This window comes from Arvicanthis niloticus, chromosome 8 (genome assembly GCF_011762505.2).
Source record: "Arvicanthis niloticus isolate mArvNil1 chromosome 8, mArvNil1.pat.X, whole genome shotgun sequence".
Lineage (NCBI taxonomy): Eukaryota > Metazoa > Chordata > Mammalia > Rodentia > Muridae > Arvicanthis > Arvicanthis niloticus.
The window spans coordinates 45,788,899-45,810,144 of record NC_047665.1 but is presented as its reverse complement, the minus strand read 5'-3'; the positions used below and the strand labels follow the sequence as shown (position 1 = coordinate 45,810,144).

Sequence of the window (21,246 nt, the reverse complement as noted above, 5' to 3'; positions counted from 1 at the left end):
CATGTGAAGCTGTTGTTAGACTCCAATGTGTCTTCTCTGTTGCAGACCCTTCATTAACTTTAATCTTCTTCTCCTTATTAGTCTGTTTCTCCGTGCTATAACAAATTATAGGGGGTGCAGACTGCTCAGTGGTTCAAGTGGGTACTGCTTTTGTAGAGGACCTAACTTTGGTTCCCAGGCAGCTCAAAAATGCCTGTAACTGTAGCTCTGGGTGATGGGTCTAATGCCTCTTTTGGCTCCTAAAGGAATCATCTCCCACCACACAATGTGTATCTACCCACACAGAGACACACAGGTATAAATAAAAATAGTTCTTACAAATAATCCGGGGCTCAATTCTTTATAAAGCAAAAGGGCTTATTCAGCAGAACTTTGAAATTTGAAAGGTCAAGATTGTGAGTCCTAGACAGTTTGACCTCTGGAATCACAACAGTAATGAAGTGGGAACACATCTTAGGCTTCTACATAGTGAGACAGGAATCCAGCGAATCAGAAGGCATCCTCCTTGCTCTATCATAAGTTTGATTTCTTGAGAACAGCTATGGCTATAGCAGCATTAACTTATTCTCTTCCATAGGCACACTCATCAACGAGTGTTCCACCTCTTAATGGTTTCAATCATCTCAACACCAGTATTCTGAAGACCAAGCCTCCAAATAAAGCCTGTGGGACAATGTTGCTGAACTGAATTGTGCCCTCTACTTCTCAAAAAGAAATGCTCATCCCAGGAACTTCAGAATACTATCTTATTTCAAAACAAGGGTGTAGATGCAATTAGTTAAAACAAAGTCAGACTGAAGTGGCATAGGCCACAGCTCTCAACTCCATATGAGGAAATGGGTGCAAGGAGAATGACTTAAGATGACCCAGGCAGAGATAAGGAAAGTAGCCAAAAGCCAAGGAATAGCAAGCAGATCAGGGGCTCTGACAAGAAGCCTGTGAAGGCAAGGATGGCTTTCCCCACATTTTTGCAGGCAAACACTGGCCCTGTAGACACTATGACTAACAGAAATATAAGTTAGTGCCTGCCTTGTTTAAGCCATCAACTGTGTATTAGCTTGCTACAACAATGATGACAAACTAACAAGAGGTTTGTTAGGCTGTAAATCCATCTTAAAGGTTTAAATATTGTGAGGATATCTTAGGGTATCTGTTGCTGTAGCCATGGCCAAAAGCAACTTAGGGAGGAAAGGGTTTGTTTGGTTTACAATTTCTGATCACAGTCCATCACTGAGGGAAGCTGAGGCTGGGACTCAAGGCAGGAACCTGGAGGCAGAAATTTAATCAGAGACCATGGAGGAGTGCTGCTTACTGGCTTGTTCCCCATGGCTTGTTCTGCTTGTTTTCTTATAGAACCCAGGACCATCTGCTTAAGTGTGAATCCTCCCATAGTGGGCTGGGCTCTCCCTGATCAATTAAGTCAAAAAATTCACTATAGGCAAATCTTATGGAGTATTTTCTCAATTGAATGCCCCCTTTCCCAAATGACTCTAGGTGGTGTCAAGTTGACAAAAAACTAACATAGAGGACTTATGACACTAAAATTTCCCAAGAAATTTGTATTTGAAATGACTACTGATGGGAAAAGGCAGGAAGTGAATGTATAAGAATGGAATTCAGATGGAATTGAGGAGTAGTCTCTTCCCTATGCATCCTACATTGGAGATGTCCTGGGAGCCTCTGTGGGACAAGAATTGGGTGATGCAAAAGATTTGAGGTTCCGATTTTAAGGCCCACCCCAACTTCAAGAATTCCTCTTGTTTTATTTTGGGATTTGTATCCAAGATTTCCCTAGGCAAAAGTGTTATGAAGCTAACATGTATTGAAATTCTGTGGCATTATTTAACTCACAGCAAGGCAACTTTTTTCTTCATCATTTCTGCAAAAATGTCCACTTACATGTCTGTTTACCAGCCAATCAGAGTTGCCCACCTCTCCTCAGGTGAGGAAATCAAAACATAGGATGCAAAGCAGAGCTCCTTCTTGGTTTTTAGTAAAATTCTGATAGCATGGTGGGAAGCTTTGCATTTTTTTTCTTTGTTCCAGTGTTTTTAGAACTCCAAATCAAGATCCTTATGACTCAGAATGTGCTGGGAGACTGTTAGAAGTAAAAGTCAAAATATATATTTTATTCTTGTTGATTTATGGGCTGTCCCTTTTGCCACTGGATAAGCAGAGAAAACTATCAGGATGCAATATTTGCATTCCCACGGTGGAGGCAGCAGCAGTCCCAAATGCCAGAAACAATGTATCTGACATTAGGGAAACACACCAGCCCTCTGACTAACTTGCAATTCCAAAACAAAAACAGTTCTCACACACCATATCGATATATATATATATATATATATCTATATATATATTATATATTATATATATATATAATTTTACAAGTATAATCTCACTGGAGACCCACAGCTGTCCCGGGACTTAGGAGGATTGTTATTTCTCACTCATCTACTGATGGGCTCAGAGCCTAAAGAGGCTGAGGGAAATGCTCTCGTGCTTGAGGCCAGTTATCAAGGGGAGAGTTGGGGCTACCTCTGTTTGCTGAAATCCCTGACCTCAGAGATGAGTGAAGGGTGTCCCATTCTTGCCCCTTCTTTTTGCTTTACAGAATGATTTAGTGGCGAGAAAGCTTAGAAATGGCTAAGTCGTGTCCGGAGCCCTCCTTTATTTCCAGGGCTTCTACACAGAAAGCTTAAGTCACTCTCCGCTTTTGTCTTTGTCATAATCAACAAGTCACCAGAAACAAATAACGAATACTACTGTCAATTCCGTTAAAAATTTTTCTCCAGTTAAGCATGTGAATTTCAAAATGCTCTTCAAATTATAATAGCTATTCATCCACCCACTCTCTGCTTTCAAGACAGCCGCCACAGCACCCTGAGCACCAAGGCACTTCTGGCTGGGTAGGTAGGCCGACCGCTGGTTTCCTCTGGTATTCTGGAATGTCTCTTGGGTTTTCTTCTTTCTTCCTTCCCCTTGAGATCCTCCCTTTCAAGTTACAGGTTGGGGTGAGTACCTGGATGGGGAGAGAGAGATGCCTGTGGACTGGCCGGTTGAAGTAACATGGGTCTTTTAAAAGAAATCAAGGACAGGCACTCGGCATCTTAACGAAAGGCACCCCGTTCAAGTCCCGGCTCCCAGCTCCGGTCTTTGTGTCCTTTGCAAAGTGGCCTATGGGGACAGCAGGCTGTACGGTGAGGCTTCCTAGACTGAGTTGAAGGCAACGGGGAGGAAAGTCCTCAACTTTCAAAAGCATCATCCCGCGAGAGGAAGTTTCAGGCTTGGCCTAGGGAAAAGTACCAGGAGGTGCGCGGGGGTGGGGCAGTGGTGATCTGAGAGGTCTCTAGAGAAGGAAGGGGAGTCCAACCCGAGAGCGGGGGTTGGGGGGGAAGAGAAGAGAGAAGGCATGGGTGAAGCGCCCGGCAGCGCGCGAGCCCCGGCTGCTCGGCAGCGCGGGAGCGCAGGCCTGGAGGGCTCGGGTGACATCACCCGCGGGCCCCTTCCTCCTGCCGGGTGGGTGGGGCCTGGCGCGCCGCGCGGGCGCGGGGTCAAGGAGGGGGAAGAGGAGGAGCAGGCCTGGATGTGTCTGTGTGAGGACCCGGGAGGGGCAGAGGCGGTGGAGCGCGTGGCTCCCGGCTGCCCGCGCCAGCCCTGCCCGGCCCGACGCGCGGCCTCAGTGCCGCCCGCAGCGCAGCGCACTGGGATCCGCGCGCGGAGCGGGGACCCCGCCGGGCGCGGCCTGGAAGGAGCGGGAAAGCAAAGTAAGACGAGCAGTCCTCCCAAGTTTTTAACCAACTTCGCCCCCTGCGGCGGCGGCGGCGTCCCGCTGTTCGGCGCGTCCCCCAGCGCTCCTCCGAGTGGCGGAAATTAGAGGGACGGGCGGGGGTGGGGGCGCGCGAGGGAAGAAGGAGCCGGGAAGGAGAGGAGAGTCTGACCACATCTGTGAAAACTTGGGGAAGGAGGGCGGGGAAGAGGAGGAGCGCAGGAGCGCGCGGAGGGGAGCACGAAGGGCGCGCGCGGCAGAGCTCAACTTTTGCAACCGGGGCGCTTGGCCTGGACGGGCCCTAGTCGTTGAAAGTCGACTTGACGGTCGGGGGCTCCTTTCTTTCTCTTTCTCCTCCCACCCGCGGTTGAACCAAATCAGAACTGTCACTCAGGGCCGGTGACTCAGAGGGATCAGATTACAGGATCCCTGAAACTGATGCGCGGGCTGCAGCGGCGGGAGGGAGCGGACCGGGCCGCGCCGCCGGCGCCCGCACACTCGTCCGCCCGCCCGCTGCTCCCCTCCGTGCCCGCTCGTCCCGTCGCCGGCCGGCGCCACACCATGCCCGCTACGGCCGCACACTGTGATCAGTCCGGCCATCCACGGTAGCCCGAGCCGTCCGCCGCTCCGCCGGCGCGGGTCTGTGGATTTGGGACCTGACAGCCAAAGCCGCAGGTACGTCCCGCCTGAAGTTCTTTGTTTTGCGGGCCCCGCAGCCCGCCCTGTCGAGCCTCCTGGCGGCGTCGGAGCGGTTTCTGTGCGCTCGCGCCTTCCCGCGCTCTCGGGGTCTGGTCTCGGCGCTCCCGACTGCAGAGCTCTTGCCCAAGGGTGCGCAGATCAAGTTTGCAGCGGCAGCGCCCGCGCCTACTCCTCGCCAAGTGCTGCGCAGAGCTCGGGGAGCCCGGAGCTGCGCCTGGTCCTCGCGCCCCAGCAAGCGGCAGCTCAGCTTGCGCGCACCGCCTGGGGATGCGCCGGGCCGCCGCTGCCCCGCTCTCCCGGGTCCCGCCTTCACTTCTGAGGGTGGGGGTGCGGGGGTGAGCGGATGGAGGGCGCGCCTCCGCGGTGGGAGAGGAAAAGTGAAAGTTGTACCATCTGTGCGTGATTTGGAACTCTGTCTCTTCCTTTCCAGAGGTAGAGCAGAAAGAAAAGAGAAAGAAAGAAAAGTAGCTGTGGCCCTTGCGGTAATCAAGAGGCCGAATTTGCACAGAGCAGAGTTAGGTATGGATCACTCTACTCTGCTTGGGACACTTACTTTCTGGAGTTGCAGCGGGGCCTGAGGATGTGGCCGAGTTAATATTGATCATACACTTACTTGAATAGTTGGTGAGGCGACTTTTCAGCAGATGGCCACATGCCCTCACACTCGGCCCGGCCTTTGCTTATTATCCTTTGATGAACTTAGTATCCTTCTGTGAACTTTGTGCCTGTGTCCCGGAGTGCACCTTTTTGAGTACCAAGGCATACCACCCCCAACACCCCCCAGGCTTTCTTGGATCTGTGTGTGTGTGTGTGTGTGTGTGTGTGTGTGTGTGTGTGTAAAGACCACTTAAGGAAGTTTCCTGCACCGCGTTTACCCTCCCTCCTCCCCCAACTTGGTTGTAGATTCTGGCCTTGGGTACAGTGCTCATGGCCCTCTGCCAGTTTATATGTACATATATTTATGTAAAACATTTTCTCCCAGCTCTGTGCCAGCTGTTCCACATTTTCCAGCTGCCACTTCAGTTTGAAATGATGGACTGTCGTCCTCAAGTAAAAGAACTCTTTAGTCCGAGGTATGGAGGGCCGGCCGCTGTGCAAATACAGGGGCAGTGCCATTAGCCCCGCTGGTATTATTAGTTCCAAAAACACCTCGTGCCCTTCTTTTCCTCTCCTTCTCCTCCTCAATTACAGCTTTTCACAGCCCAGTACGTGCACTGTGCTGAACATTCAAGTGGTTAACCCCCCACCCCCCTTCTAAACGGTTTTGTGCAGAACTTGGATGAGGCCGGTTGGCTTCTTTCTTTCTTTCTTTCTTTCTTTCTTTCTTTCTTTCTTTCTTTCTTTCTTTCTTTCCTTCCTTCCTTCCTTCCTTCCTTCCTTCCCTCCCTCCTTCCCTCCTTCCTTCCTTCCTTCCTTCCTTCCTTCCTTCCTTTCCCCTCTCTCTTTCTGAAATATATATGTCTGGTGGAAATAACTTCTAGAAAAAGAGTTGCAGCTCGAGAGCATTGGGCATGGCTGGCGGAAGGGGGGCTGTGCCATGCCATCTGAAATAATCTCATTTTAGTCTATTTTAGGGGAAACCCTTCTTTCATTCTCATGTCACAAGGTTGTACTGTTTGATGTCTTCACGAGTTTATAGACAGAATTCTTCAAGAACTGGCCTAAAGTATTAATTTTGAGTATTTATGTAATTGCTCTGTAATTTGAATAGGTGCCTTATTGATTGATTCCTGTAATTATTTCATTTGGGTTTTAAATTAAAAATTAATAATAGTCTGACAGTTTCTTAATTACATGTGTCAAGATTATTTTGAAGCAGGAAAATGCTATGTTTTAAAATAGTGAAAAACCTCAGCATCACTTCATTTGTCTAAGGCAGCGTGCGCAGTGGAGGCTGTATTAAAGCTGTGGTGGTTGGTTTTAACAATGTAAACTGTGCAGAGTATCTACAGGATTTGTTTATGTTAGGAAATATTGGCTTTAACAATCTGGTCCACAAGCTCTGTGGCCAGTTAGATTATAGTCAGACCTTAAAACAAACATGAAATAACATTTAAATTAGCTGAAATTGCATATTTATACAGAGCAGAGAGTTTATTTTACACTAAAAGCTATTTAATTAGAAACTCTCCGCCTAAGGGGAGATCCTTTCAGGGTATATAATTCTTGAAGTCAGCCCAGGGAAGCTTTGGTTTAGATGCATGAATAAGTTCAATGTAAGAGGTGTCTGCTGAAATTTCACACAGGCAGAAACACTTTAAAAGATATAGATTGCTTTATTGCTAATAGACTGGCAGATTTAGCTCAGATGCCTACCAATTCCCTTTGCTTTTTACACGCTCGTACTCCCTGATTGAACTCTGGTATACATACAGTCTTTATTGTATGTCTAATTTGCAAAGGACCACAGACAGACAGGAGAAAATTCAGCATTGATGAAAAAATGGCTCTGTTGAGTTATTTCATTACTTACTTAATGAAAGAATTGTTAATTTAACAATTGGATTCCAAAAGCCTAAAAGTTGGACTCTCCTTTGTTTTGAAGCCAGTGAAGTTTTCTTAATTACCTGCATGCTGCAAGAGTTACAGACTTCCTCTTGGCTCAGGCATTTAGAAGTGAGTCTCCTGTAAGGCATCCATCCTGATTGCTGCATTCCCCTCCCTGATTTCTGAGGACAGTATGGAAGCTTATGAAAGGAAACACTTTAGTTCTCATTGTTATATGCACTCACTTATATGGAGACAGCAATGTCCTAAGAAAAATCAGTCTCGAAAACGTGAATCAGTGAGTCATGAAATGTTCAGGAAAACCTTAGTAATGGAATGTTAATGCTTTTAGACGATAGTAGATTATCTTAAAAGTCAGACTTTTCTTCTTTCTGCAATTGTTGTAAATCTCCAGCTGAAGAGTTCTTTGAAGGAGGTTTTAGGTCTCCTGGCATTCATATTCTGAGGTTGGTCTGATTTGCTTTGGAAGATTTAAGGAATTTTCTGCCAACTTTTATATCGAGAGACAATCAAAGGCTGAAATGGCTACAGAACAAACACATACATGTATTTGTTAAACAAAAGGTTCTCTAATAATGATTTCAGGTTGTCTTCTCATTGAAGCCCTGGAGAAGTTGCTGCTCTTCACTTCACGTTGTCAGTTTTCTACATGGAAATTGATCTGTTCTACTTTCAAAGCAAATAGAGGCAGACAATAAACTACAACAGGGCCGGGTGCTGCTGCAAACTTTCTCAAGTACTTTCCAGTATATTTTTCATCTTTACTTTTATTTGATGGGCCTGTGAAATAGAGCTGTAGACTGGTGAAGACTTTAAATGAAATTTCACACTTTGATGATTTTTTTTTAAACTTTGATATATTGACAGCAAAAGGAGCTGCAAAAGCTTTTATATAACTCGAGCAGTAACGCCAAGCAGCAGTCAAACGTCTCCATGCATTTGTGTTTAACTGCAGAAGAAAAACATGTCCATGGGCAGTAGAGGTTCTTATCAACCCCCTAATCCCAGATCCCAGCAAACCTTGAGGGCATGCCTCAGATCTTGTTGAAGTCACTGTGGACTCTCACAGTTTGCAGATTAAATATGCTATGTGTTCCTGGCTCCAGCAACGGTTTTATGAGCTCACTAAGCTTCCTGTCTTAGTATCCTTTTCTTAAGTTTTTAGGGCTCCTTGAAGGCTATGCTGTCTGAAGTAAGTAGTACTTGTTAATTTAGAGACCCTTTACATATTTCGTTCTCTCTTTAAAAATTGCCAAATTTATTATTTTTAAACTGAAAAGCTAATTATGTCTGGAAAAGGGGAGGAGAGCTGTGGGAAAGAAGCTGTGTGTGGAGTGTTTTTATGAGCTCATTTGTTTAGAAACTTTGTTGTCTGCATTGTTTTACACACTTTCGCTTTGCCTAACCCCTGAAAAGTAGACTTTTTCCACTTGAAATACTAAATGCACAGTAGTTTTCTACATATTTCTTAGCTGCCACTGTGTGTGTGTGTGTGTATGTGTGTGTGTTTCACCTGAAAGTGGTTTTTTTTTTTTTGTTTGTTTGTTTTTTGTTTTTTGTTTTTTTGTTTTTTTGTTCTGGTTGTGTATATTTCAACCCGACAAAATGTCTCAGAAAATCTATGGCTTTCTAAAGAAGCTGAATGAAAAAGCCATTACATAGTTAATAAGGTAGCACTAGGACACTGTGTTGCGGGCCCCTCCTGAAAGGCAATATTGTATTGAGTTCTATGTCTGCCTCTGTGGTGTCTGTAAGCTATATCCTCTTATATGGCATGCTAGAATTTTGTGTACGAGTCATAATTAAAAAAGAAAATACTTACATCATTGTCCAGCAACATGTCATATCATTCCCAAGAGAACCCAAGCCAATTTTGTGTTTAAAGGTTATTCAATGAATGAAATCGTGAAAGCCCATTTGTCAAAGTACTGCATGGTTTCTGTTCGTTTTCAAGCCCCAAATTCATTGTCTGCCCTAGCCCAGCCATTAGTCATCAGTGTATTAGTGCTGCCTTCAGGCCATGCTGCCCAGCACTTCTTCACACTATTACAGCTTTGAAAGTGTACTCTGTCGACTTGTAGAATTACTGCTGTGATTTCCGCTTGGCTGGTTTGAGGTAAGTCCCCTCCCTCCCTTCTAGCTGACTGTAATCCTTGCTTTCTTTCAAAGCTCCTTTCCAGTGATTTAGAAAACTTTCTTAAGGATCCTGCTGGCATCCTACCTCGGTTTTGTTGTAGCATGCACTATACATTTAAATTGTACCTGAAGAAAATTGGATTGGTTGCAGGCCTGAAACATTTAGAAGGGGGTTGCTTTGCTTTGGAGGGGAGGGGTGTTGCAGCAATAACTATTGACATAACACATCCATATACTTGTGTAATTTTTATGTTCTAGAATTAATTCAACAATAAGAGATAAGTGTCATTCTTAAATCCCTGTTGAAATAAATTCAAAATATATAATATATTTGCTTATTTTTAAAGCAGATTCTTTTGAAGATTCAATAAAATGCCTAGCAAGATGGTTTTATATTATATACTGTCATTTTAAAAAAAGATGGAAAACTCACCAATTAGGTAAAAGATAAGTTCAAATTTTATTAATGAAGGAAGGAGGCAATTATGCCTTGTTACTGATTACATTTTATGTTTTTTTTTTTAAAGACTAATTCACTGCAAAGATTTATTAGTGTATGGAGAAACCTCATGCAGCAGTTTTGAATGACTGAGCTGCATGGAGACCTGGACTCCACTGACCAGACACGTGTATCAGGCCTTGCTGCTGCAGGACAAGGCCTGCTGTTTGAACTGCGAGTGCTCGAGTGGAATTCCACACCACAGAGCCTCATTGAGGGTGTCTGTAGCAGTTGATTCAGGCTAGACTGACAGTCTTGTGTGTGTAAAGGCTGAAGGATGAGTCAGCTGGAGAATGTTGTTTGAATAAGAAGGTTTACAGAATAAGTGGCCCATAGGTAATTAACGCTTATAAAGTACATTTTGCATCTGAAAATCCTTAAAATTTGAAAAACCTAGGTTTTAAAGGTGCAATTAAGATTTAACTCTCAAAATACTAAAAATTAGAAGGTGAAGTGAGGAGACTAGTATTGCATGAAGACAAGCTGAGTATTTGTAGCTTACCTGTGACTGGTTTTAATACCTAAATATCAGTTTCTCTTGTGTGACTTAATAGCCTGGGGTCGTAGCTCATGCTTGTAGTCCTAACATTCGGAAGGCTGAGGCAGGAGGAAAGGCTGAGGCAGGAGGATTGTCACAAGTTTTAGACAAGCCTGGGCTTTATCATCAGTTCTAGGCTACCTGGCCTACCTGAGAACCTGTTTCAAACTATAATAGTAACAACAAGTTAATTATTATTCATAGATGCAGTCTATCTCCTTAAGCTTTATTGTAAGGATAGAGGTGTAAGTTCTATGTGAATAGCATTTTTTCCTGCTGCTATGCAAACATGCTTATCTCTTTCAAATCTCAGTGAAGCACTCACACTTTTATGATATATATGGATGTGGTGGGAAGACTGTTATGGAGCTTAATACTTATAGACTAATGTAGAAGTTCTGATCTAGTTTTCTTAGGGAGGGAAGGTCTGGATCCAGCTAATGCAGAGGAAGTTTTGGTGTCTGTGCTTCCCACCACTGCTGTTTCTCTAAGGGTATCTGCTCTCCTCCATGCACGGGCCAGCCAGAGCAAGGGAGGCTGGTGTGGTAAGACTTGTGGGAAACTCAGAAGTGGGACTGACTATTAGACCTCATACCCCCCTCAAGTGTTTGGTATAAAATACCTCTGGCAGCTGAGCAAGAAGCTTGTGATCTTTTCTCTTACATCAACACCAGAAAAGGCACAATAATGTCACTTTGTGATTTTAAGTGTAATAACAATGATTTCTTTCATGTTGAGTAGTTCCCTTGGTGATTGGTTTTAAATATATAATTTTCTGGAAAGTTTAGATAGAGCTAATTTATGAAAGCTAAGTTCATTGGATTCAGGCACTTATTTCCCTCAGACCAATGCCATTTTGGGATGCCTGTCAAAATGCTGTTTGTCTACAATGAGAAGCATCGCAGATGTAAAGAAGGAAGATCAAAAATAATAAACTGCAGACTTGGGGTTCCCTTGGTTTTCCAACAAGCAGCTAGGATAGAGTTCAGTTTTCTTATTCACAGATGAGGTTTTCTGCTTTCTTGACCTTGGGAAAAGTAATCCTATAAAGGTGAAATAATTGTATATTAAAAATAGTGTAGTTAAACATTAATGAAGATTTCATTAGGAACTTATGAAGTTGGGCTTCCTTTTCTGCAGAAAGCAAGGTACTGCAGACAGGAAGTGAAGGAAAGCCAAGAAATCTTGGGAATTGTTGGTGTGTCACAGAGGTCGTGCGGAGCTAATTGATTTTAGGTTCAGAAAGATATTTTGAACAGAAGAAAACCTCAAGCACATTACAGACCTCTTAAGTTTCTTTCCATGTGTGATTACAAGAAATGGGCTAACTTCCCTGCGTTTGCTTATTGGACCTCAAGACAATTTCTCACTTCCAAGACTGACCAAAAAGCTTTAAATCAGTATTACCTTTGTTCTTTATGGTGGGGAAAAAAGTTCTCTATGAAGGAATTATTTTCTTTAGGAAATGGGTGATTTAATAGCTGCAGGAAGGTATAAATATTGAATAAGATTTTTTTCCTATTTTAAAGCAACATGGTTCCTCCTTCCATGAAGTAGTAACTGCCGTCCTAGTAGTAGACTGTGAGAGAGCTATCACTCTTCCATGACAGCTGCAGGGAAAGGATGCCCCCAGAACCCCTCCTCAGCCCCCTTCATTGTGGATTTTTGAAACATTTAACATATGAGGGAATGAGGGAGACCATTCAGCTTAACAGTGTACAGACAGGTGTGAGTAAAAGCCTTATTCTCCTGGAGCAGCAGATTCCTGAGCTACAGGGTATAATTTCTCACATTAGGCCTGCTCTGAGTGGTGCTTACAGCCTTAAAATGACTTTGCCTTCTGGTATCCTAGGGCCTGTGGATGTTCTAATGTCTGAGAAGCAAATCAGGTTATAATCAATCTAGCCTTAGTTGTCTTGAATCTTTAAATGGATTAAAACAAACCAAACCAACCAAACCAAACCAACCAACTAACCAACTAACCAACCAACCAAACCCCATCAGAGTTACCACCAAAGTTCAGGTATCTTAACAGCAAAACCAAGTGGATTAAGGACACAGATGGTGGCAGTGTGCTTTTTGGAAAGGGTACTGTGACTGCAGTGGTTTCATCCCACCCTAGACTACAACTACAGCCAATTAAATCCTTCAGGAGAAATGCCACTTTGAACTTTGGTGTGGTTAGCACTGGTATTTCCTTCTGAAAAAAAATATTAATGTTCAGATTGTAAAGGAATCCAGAATGCCTATAGTTCAGAGATGTTGCAGCAGAGACCGGCCAAGGGGAGAGGCTGATTTGTGCAGGATTAAGAATTGGGATTAAAATAAAGAATTCTTTACTATTACAGCAAGTGTCTGGTGGTTAAAGCTGAGTCTGAGTCTCATGGCTGGCTTTCTGAGAGACAGTGCGACCATGTGCCTGCCTTGACCAGTCCTAGCACCTGCATCTATTTATGGCAGCCTGGGAGGGGGGCCAAGTTGATAGACAGTAGGCATTTTTGTGAATGAACATATTTGTTTTCCTGCAAAATTTTCAACTGTTCCCCAGTGATTTATAATATTGCAACGCTTGTGTTAGCGCGTTTTGCATGTGTGTGTGTGTGTGTGTGTGCGCGCGCGCACACACACACACAGTCATACCTATTTGAATTTAGCTAGTTCATACTACATGGGTGCAACAATCCATCTTCCCACTGACTGTTGGACATTTTTCTGGACCAACTGTAGAGAGAGTTTGCAAGTGCCCACAACTGTTCCTGGAGAGTGGGATAGCTAATCTGATCCAGATTGATAAGGTATACCTACCTTTAGAGTTTGAGCTGCTGGACCAATCTCCCCAAGGCCTTTCAGAAGCTTCCCCTTCCTGCAGCACCTTCCTTACCTCTCTGGCTTGAGAACCTTCACTAGCAGCTCTAAAGACAAGGCTGCAGTGGTTCAGAGGTAGAGCCAGGGCCTAGAGATGCAGCTCCTGAGAGGACAGGGCGGCCAACATCTTGGGCGGCTAGTGGGGTGCTGAAGAACAGTGGGTGAACAGGAATTAAGACACGGTGGTTGGAGGTGTGAGGTTGCTCCAGTCTGAGGTGTCAGGACCAGAAACCTGCCCCCCAAAAGCTTCCAAATTAAATGGCCTGCCAAAACCACAGCCTGCTTAATAGAATCCCCATAGTAAATGGGACATTTGTGTGAAAGTGCGTTGAAAATGTAATGTTCCTCCCACCTCCAAAATTCTTCATTTTGGTAAATGTTACTTCCAACCCCGTCATGTTCAGAGTGAATATCTACTACAAGTGTTTTTTCTGGTGGCTTCGGAAAACTTTTATAGTCGGTTTTAAGGGAGGTTGAGGCAGGTTCACATTTGGAATCTAGAAAGAAAAGATGTCCCTTTCAGGCAAATTGCTAGAAAGGGAGAGAGTAGACGTAAAAAGGGTCTGAAATTTATTGTGCTCTGGACTTTGGCCTCTGGGAAATTACCAAAAGTTTGGAATACTTGAATGAAAACAGATTTGGTTGTTTTGCCTCCAGGAAGGAGCTTTTATCCTTCTTTTCTACCTGTGGAACTTAAGCCCTCAGGAGGCAGATGCTCCTTGCAGGCTTCCTGGGCAGCTGATTTGCCTTTACCCTTTTTGCTAGGATTCTGACTTAGGACCTCACCCTCATCCCCACCCTGACCCCCACCTTGACTCCCACCCTCACCCACACCCCCAAGAAGAAAGAAAAAAGGAAAAAGAAAGAAAGAAAGGAAAGCAAAGCAAAGCAAACAGAAAAAAGCTTAGTGGTTTTCTCCTGCAATCCTGCATGGAGTGTCTCAGTGGTGAAGACTGAAGGGGACAGGTTGGAGTTGTAAACAGGGAAACTGCCTCAGGAGGAAAGTGTTGATTTCATTCATATCTAAAACATAGTAGCATGGGACTTATAGAGAAAAGTATTTGGAATGAAGTGGAATTAATCCCTCCTCTTAATTCTACAGTTTAAATGCTATATGTACTTTATTGCTTAAGGTAGTCTAGGCTCTCAGAGTGGTATAGGGTGATGCTTCAGCTTGCCACAATTTAGCATTCCAGCCAGGGTCAACTCTAGTCTGCGTTTTCAAATCCCTTAATGTCCTATGAAAAAGCCACCCTGAAGGGAGAAACAGTCACCATTTCAACAGTTACATGGGGTGTGGGTATCCATGATGTTAAAGCTTTCTCTTTGTGACAAGGATAAAATTGTGTTTTTATCAGTAAAATAAGCTGATATAACTCACCGTGCTATACAGGAAGCAGATGTCTTCCTTGGCAAGTTGCCACATTATAGCCCTGCACCAAGCATTGACTACACTTAAATAATTAGTTGCTAATTAATGAGATCCAAAAATAAGTTGTCAAAATAGAAGAAGGGGGTAGACTTTTTAAGTTACCAAGGGCCTAGTTTTTTAAAAATCTATTTAAAACAGTAGTAGGAATTAGTATTTTCCAAGACCATTAATTAGTGCTTTCAGGTGGTATCTCTTGGCACTTGAGGTTTTCTCCATTGTGATGAATTCTAGGGAGGGTGAGTTGCTTTGTTAAAATGTTGCCTTAAGGGGTACCCAAAAACTGCATAAAATTTAATCTCACCAAGGAGCTTTGGTAACTTGTTGGTACTTACCAGGAAGCTTGTTTCTTAATAGGGTGCCGCCTGGTTCCTTTGTGTGTTATATTTCTACTTTGCAGTTTAAACTTAGTAAGCTGCCACAACTCAGCTAATAAAACTGTGTATCAGTTTTGGAGGAGAAGATTGTTGTATCTGTATTGGGTGCTTTGATTAAGGGTTCCTGGTAAAATTTTTAGCTTTTAGAGAATCAGCCAGTTTTCAATGAAACATTTAGCATAGAAGAATATGTATGTAGCTAGCTCAAGGATGTTTAAAATTCAAGACACAGCAGAGTTAGAAGTCATGAGGTCCCTGATGTGAACCTTTATTTACCCAGTAAGCGTTTGTCTTTGCATTAGTTGTTGAGAAGATAGAAGTCTACTCCTCATGAGGCTTCCAGTCTAGAGGGAACATGGAGATGTATGTTCAACAAAGATTTCTTAAACACAGTTCTTTATCATTACTGTTGGAGTCAGGATAGGTTCTATGGGCCGTGAATTCAGTGTTCTGGAATACATTTCATTCATTCTATACTTACGAATATAATTGAGGTCCTCTCATGGATACATACATAGTGATGAACAAATATAAATGTGTAGAGCAGTTATTTGGAAGCTGCAGTAACCTTGACAATTAGTGCTTCTTCAAATACAGGCTCTTAGATGCTATTGTCCATGACAGATGCATTGTGTCAGAAATAGAACTGGAAAATCAGATCTCTCAGCAAGCATATAGCAATCTGGGTAGAAATGGTTATTCAGGGAAACTCTTGAAGTAGGAGTGATGTGGATTGGCTTCAGACATTCTTATGCTATGCTTGGTCTTTGTTTTGATTTTGGAGACAATGTGTCGCTGTGTAGCTCTGGATGGCCTGGAACTCTGTAGACCAGGCTGACTGGTAACTTACAGGAACTCTCCTGCTTCTTCTGAATTGAAGTTGGGTGCCACCCCCACCCCACTCCCAGCTTTGTGATACACTTTCAAATGATGTCTAAAGCTGGGTGCAGGTTGAGGAGGGAGTACTGAGAGTTTGAGGCCAGGCTGGGCTGTATAGTAAGACCTCTTCTTAAACAATAAAATCAATTTGGAGAGAACTATTTTGAGATTTTTTTATAAAAATGTTACTGTTAATGTTACTGTGCATGTGAAGTTCAGAATGACTTGGGGGAGATGATTCACCTCCTTGCATCTTGTAGGTTCCAGGAATCAGAATCAGGTTTGTAATGCTTCACTCATTGAGCTATCTCTGAATTTTTCTTAGAGACACAAGCAACTATGGAAAATTTCTCTTTATAGAGGTTTTTATCCAGGCTCATGGAAGAGTTTTGGAGGGTTTGTGGTCCTTTGGAAATTAAGTGTATATGCCTGGGGTAAAGGATATTTTTGTTTTGTTTTTGGTTTCTTCTCAAAAAGCAAAGGGCTTCTGTTGTCCTCTCTGAACTCAGAGTGAGTACAGGTTGGCCAAGGTTGCGCTGGACAGCTCCTGGGGCAGCTTTTGGTAGGCTGTGAGTGCTGTCCAACCCCTGCTGTTTTGTTCTTGTTTTTCATTGTGTTCTCTGAATATACTTCTCAGTTCAGAGTGGGTCTTACAGTTGGTAAGTACATCTTGTTTCTTTTTATTCAACAAAACACTGGTTTAGAGTGAATGACAATAGACATTCTAGGAAAAGATGGAAGTCAGGGATAGCCAGTGCCATTGTGTTGTATGTTCAGCCTTTGGCTCAGAAGCCATAACTGAACAGGCATCTGGTGTACACAAAAGAACATGAGTTAAAGCTGACTAAACAAACATCCTCTGGCATTTGTACTTTGGCCAGTTAAACAGCTTCTTATTTTATTTCACTAATCACTCTTTTGACTGATTGAACATTGTGGCATCTGCTACATGTAGACAAATAAGCAGATGACTAGACAGATGAAGCACCTACCTTGGGGGTTGCAGTCTAGAGAGTTTGAAGAAAGCATGCCTGAGAGTGGACTTTTCATTTTCGTATTCTTTGTAGGTGTAAGTATTCTGTAAAAAAAGAACGTGCTAGTGTGAAGATTAATGAATGATTCGTCGGGGCTGCTGTCCCATGAGTGAAGCTGGTGAAGGACAGATGACCTGAATGTGCCTGTAGTTGAGTTTTCATATTCTGGAAGCCTTTGTTACCTTCACTTTTTGTCTGTTTTTATTTATTTATTTATCTATCTATCTATCTATCTATCTATCTATCTATCTATTTATTTATTTATGGTGGAATGGAGGGATGTTGTCGTATTATCTTTGTTTAGGAAATTAACCCTAATAAATTAACGTTTTCCTTTTCAGGAAACATAAAGAACAGTTTGTCTGGATGCTTTTAGATTAAGAAGTGCATGGCAATCCAGTGTTTTGTGAAAGAGGTTGAAATCATTGTCCACTGGCTGAGTTATCTCAGACTGAGGGCTCTGGGTAGGCCTGCTACTTGCCTTTTAAGATGTCTAATTAGTAATTACAAACTTTCTTCTGACTTAGAAGTTCTCTTAGTGTCCCTTCCTATAAAGTTGATCACCCTAAGAGAAACGACCAGAAATGGCTTAAAGAGCAATGTGACACTTGGGTTTTATACTGTAGACAATTGAAAACTGAAGTATTTAGAACTTACTGTTTCTCAATCTGTGTGTCAAACACTTTTGGCACACCTCTGTCTCCAAGAATCTTTACATTAAGATTCACAACGGTAGCACAATTACATCTATGAGGTAGCAACTAAAATAATTTTATGGTTGGGGGTCACCACAACATAATGGACTGCACTGAAGGGTCTCAGCGTTAGGAAGGTTCAGAACCACTGGTTTAGACCATTTGATAACAAAAGCTCAGGAGGAACCGGGAAACCTGTACATTATGAGCTGTTCTGTTTTCCTTTGCAGATAGCAAAGGCCGGGGTCACTTAAGGAATATGAAAACTCAGCTCCATGAAATATAGCTATGACATATTTTTGCAGGAAAAACCTTTGGAGAAATGTCCATTCAGGTTTTGTCACGCCTTTATGTTCTCCTCAGGTAGAAGAAGTAGAGGGCTTTTGGGTAAAGGTTTCTTCTGCCATTTTGGGAATTTGATGGCACTCTGGTGTTTTATAGGAATTCCTTCGAGAAACAAGCTGAAGTAATGAGAAGACATTATGGAGGCCCAGTCCCACAGCTCTACAACCACTGAGAGGAAGAAAGCTGAAAATTCCATTGGGAAATGTCCCACGAGAACAGATGTCAGTGAGAAGGCCGTGGCCTCCAGTACCACTTCGAATGGTGAGTGGCCCCACAACTCCCAGCAGTTAAGCTACAGTCATTGCTGTGTTCTCTGTATCCCCTGAACTGAACATCTGCGCCTGGACCAGTGATTCTTCTGTGAGAGGTTTACATGGGTCAGAGGAGGGTGTGTGGGGTGGGCAGACTTTAGTAATCTCTGTCTTGGCATTCAAGCTGCTTGATTTCTTCAGAGTCTACTTTGAGATATAAATTGGGGTAGGTTATTTATAAAAAGAAGTTCTTCTTTTGACATTTTGGAAATCATTGATTGGTCTGGTAAGAATCTTGATTGGTCTGGTAAGAATTTAAAATGCTTTGCATTTCACATGGAAAGTCTATAGTAGTCAAAATAATGCAGAAGTTGTCGATTTGTGGCAGTGTTTCTCCTGCCCCAAATGTAAAGTTGTCTACTGGAAAGGATTTTTCAAATTTAAGAGCTGTAGTTTTAAGTCCTTCTTAAGTCCATGAACTTCATTGTTGGTTTTGTAAATTTAATTCATTTAATTTATTTCAGAGATAGCACAGAATCAACATTTATTTTTACACTTTAAGCAAAGTATTGAGAGATATTTTAGTTCAAGCACAGAGTACAAAATATAGAATCCAGTCTCACTCATCTAGGAAAACCAGGCTGAAGGTTTGTAGTGACATTCTCTTCCATTCCAGGCTTTCTGACAAGGTAGGCCATTAATGTCTTTGATTTTTGTGGATTTCAGGCATGCCTCCTCTCTCTGGATTCCACTCTGCTTCTATGTGTACCCTTAGGAAGGATAAGTTGACCCACTGTCCTAGTTCTGCTCCTTCATGACCTGGCTCACTGATCTGTCCAAGCTGACCTTCTAGCTTCTTCTCTGTGGTTTTATAATTCATATATTCAAAGGAAGATTTTACTAGGTTGACTTACTATTGTTTTAAATGTGCAATTGAAGAGTAAGCTTGATTCGGAAGCTAACTATAGTCCAGAACCTTCAACTCCAAGGACAGATGCTCCTGAGGAGCCTGGCTGCTGCACTGTGCCATTCGTGTATTGCCCAGCTTTGCATCAGCTCTACGGCCCTTTTATCAGGGTTCTGACATAGTTCCATACTGTTCCAGAGGGAGGAAGCTAGCTGTCAGTCTTGTAGGCCAATAAGCCCGGGTTTCCATTGATCTCTAGGGAGATATATTTATGTCTGAGTTATAAAAAATGGATTCACTTTACTTGTGTATGTGTACAGATTTGTCGGTATTGCTCCCTTTATTTGGGGCTTTTAAACCCAGGGCTCAAGCTTACTTAACATGGTCTGAATATTGGTGTCTTGTTTTCTAGTGTTATAAAAAGCATATTCTATTTCAACAACATGCTTCCGTGGGTTCTTTGTTTTTCTGAAGTTTATAAACATTAGGCTAATTTATTGTTTTATAACTAAGAACAATATGTAAAGTGCTAGTTATTTGGTGGTTTTAATACTAATTTCATAAGAATAAGCACTTTATATGCATTGAGCTTCACAAACACACCAATGTTGTTAGTCTTCGAGGTGTATGAGTGAGGATGTGAGTGTGCAGCCGTATATGTGGGCGTTTCCTAGTGCAAAGACAGTGCAGGTTGGTAGGGGATACTGTTGCACCATGTGGACTGTTAGAAGCCACTGTTGTGTGAATCCCAACAGAGTGTCTTCAGTGGTCTTCATGGGGAAGATGCTGATGCCTTTGTGGGTCTTGCTTCGACACTGAGACAAATATTCCAGGGCTTCTCCATTGCTTCTCAGCTTGTCATCAGTCAGTCTTTGACACAGTTCTCCTCATAATCATGTTGAGGGTGACTGGAACATTGCTAACCTGAACCCAGTGGTTACCTGGAGGCCTGGAGGCCTGGACCAAAAGCTAGACAGAGAAAGGACAGTCTCTGGCTAGTTCTATACTTGGCATACTCACAGGCATGTTTGCTAAGCCACTCACACTCTTGCCTTCCTAACCTGATCAGCCTGTGCCCTTGGGGCCCACAACCTGTCTAAACGTGCATGAGTCCTGTCCCATACGGATGTAAAACTCACTAGTCACGTTTGCGGGGCACATGTCTGAATGAGGTTTGTTTCAGAGTAGCTTTTCAGAATTCCTGATCTTCTAATGAATTCATTGCTTTTCATTTGGGGACAATAGGAAACTCAACAAAACAACAACAAAACCAAAATAGAAATATTTTTTCTAAAACTGCATTTCCATCTAATAGATTGACTCCAGGAAGACACAATAAACAATAAAAAAGAAAGGTCACTGAAGCCAAGCATGACTCCGGTTTGTAATCCCTGCATGTGGGAGGCTGAGGCAGGAGAATTGTGAGTTTGAGGTCTGCTTGGGCTATGTAGTGACAAAACAGAAGAGTGTCCTTTTTCTTTTGTTTATGTGAATGCTAATAGTTACAGTGATCTTTTCCTGTAGAGCTTTGCAGTTTCCACCTAACTAGGTTAGAATCTCTTTCCTGTATCATGATTGTGGGTAAGGGGTGACGGCTGGGATCACAGTCTCTCTTCTGCTTGCCCCCTCCTGGCTCGATCAGTGTACGGACTTTCGTCCTGTGCTGCTTGGGTTAGAGCTTTTGGCAGGCAGCCTTGCACAGATTGGTGCTCTGGGTGTGTTGGCCTGTGGAGGACATTATTGTGGTTGTTGTCTGTCTACTCATCAGTCTGTCTGTCCACCTGCCCCTTTTTCTACAGTTTAGAAGTGCCTAAATACCTACACTGAAGTCATTCACAAAAATTGGAGTCATTAATAGGGGGCACAGTGATCGGACCTATTTCTAGAGGTTATGCTTGCCTTAAAATTGCTCTGACATTGAGTTTGTAACTAGACAGTTAAAAGATTTAGCTCAGATATCAGGGTGTATGGTATGAAGCAAATAAATGTAAAGTATATTTTAGATTCTACCCATTTTGTGATTAAAAGAAAATAAATAGAAAAGTTTTGTTATTGGCTAAGTTATTGGTTAAGTTGACTTAATTAACCTTTCCAGTCATTATGTGGTATAATTTGTTCTTGATTGTGAACATCCCAGCCAAACCACGCACATTCCACTGCGTGTTCTTACAGGTCTGTTTTCTTGCTTTTCTCAATTGAGTATCTGCTCCTAGAATTTTGTTTAAACATACATAGAAACACAGTCAAAATGTATGGTTCAAAAACCTTGAAGAACATTGTAAATAAACATTTGTTACATGAGATTGAAATTT

General features: G+C 42.8%; 1 protein-coding gene across 1 annotated transcript in view; it reads left to right on the top strand.

Annotated features, from left to right (window-relative positions):
* Positions 1–3,636: 3,636 nt before the first annotated feature.
* The window catches only part of Gli3 (GLI family zinc finger 3), a 274,281-nt gene continuing 256,671 nt past the window's right edge, over positions 3,637–21,246 (top strand). The window contains exons 1-2 of the mRNA XM_076939344.1: positions 3,637–3,770; positions 17,873–18,037. Coding sequence (XP_076795459.1) covers positions 17,914–18,037 — 124 coding nt within the window. The 5' untranslated portion in view covers positions 3,637–3,770; positions 17,873–17,913. The remainder of the gene's footprint in view (positions 3,771–17,872; positions 18,038–21,246) is intronic.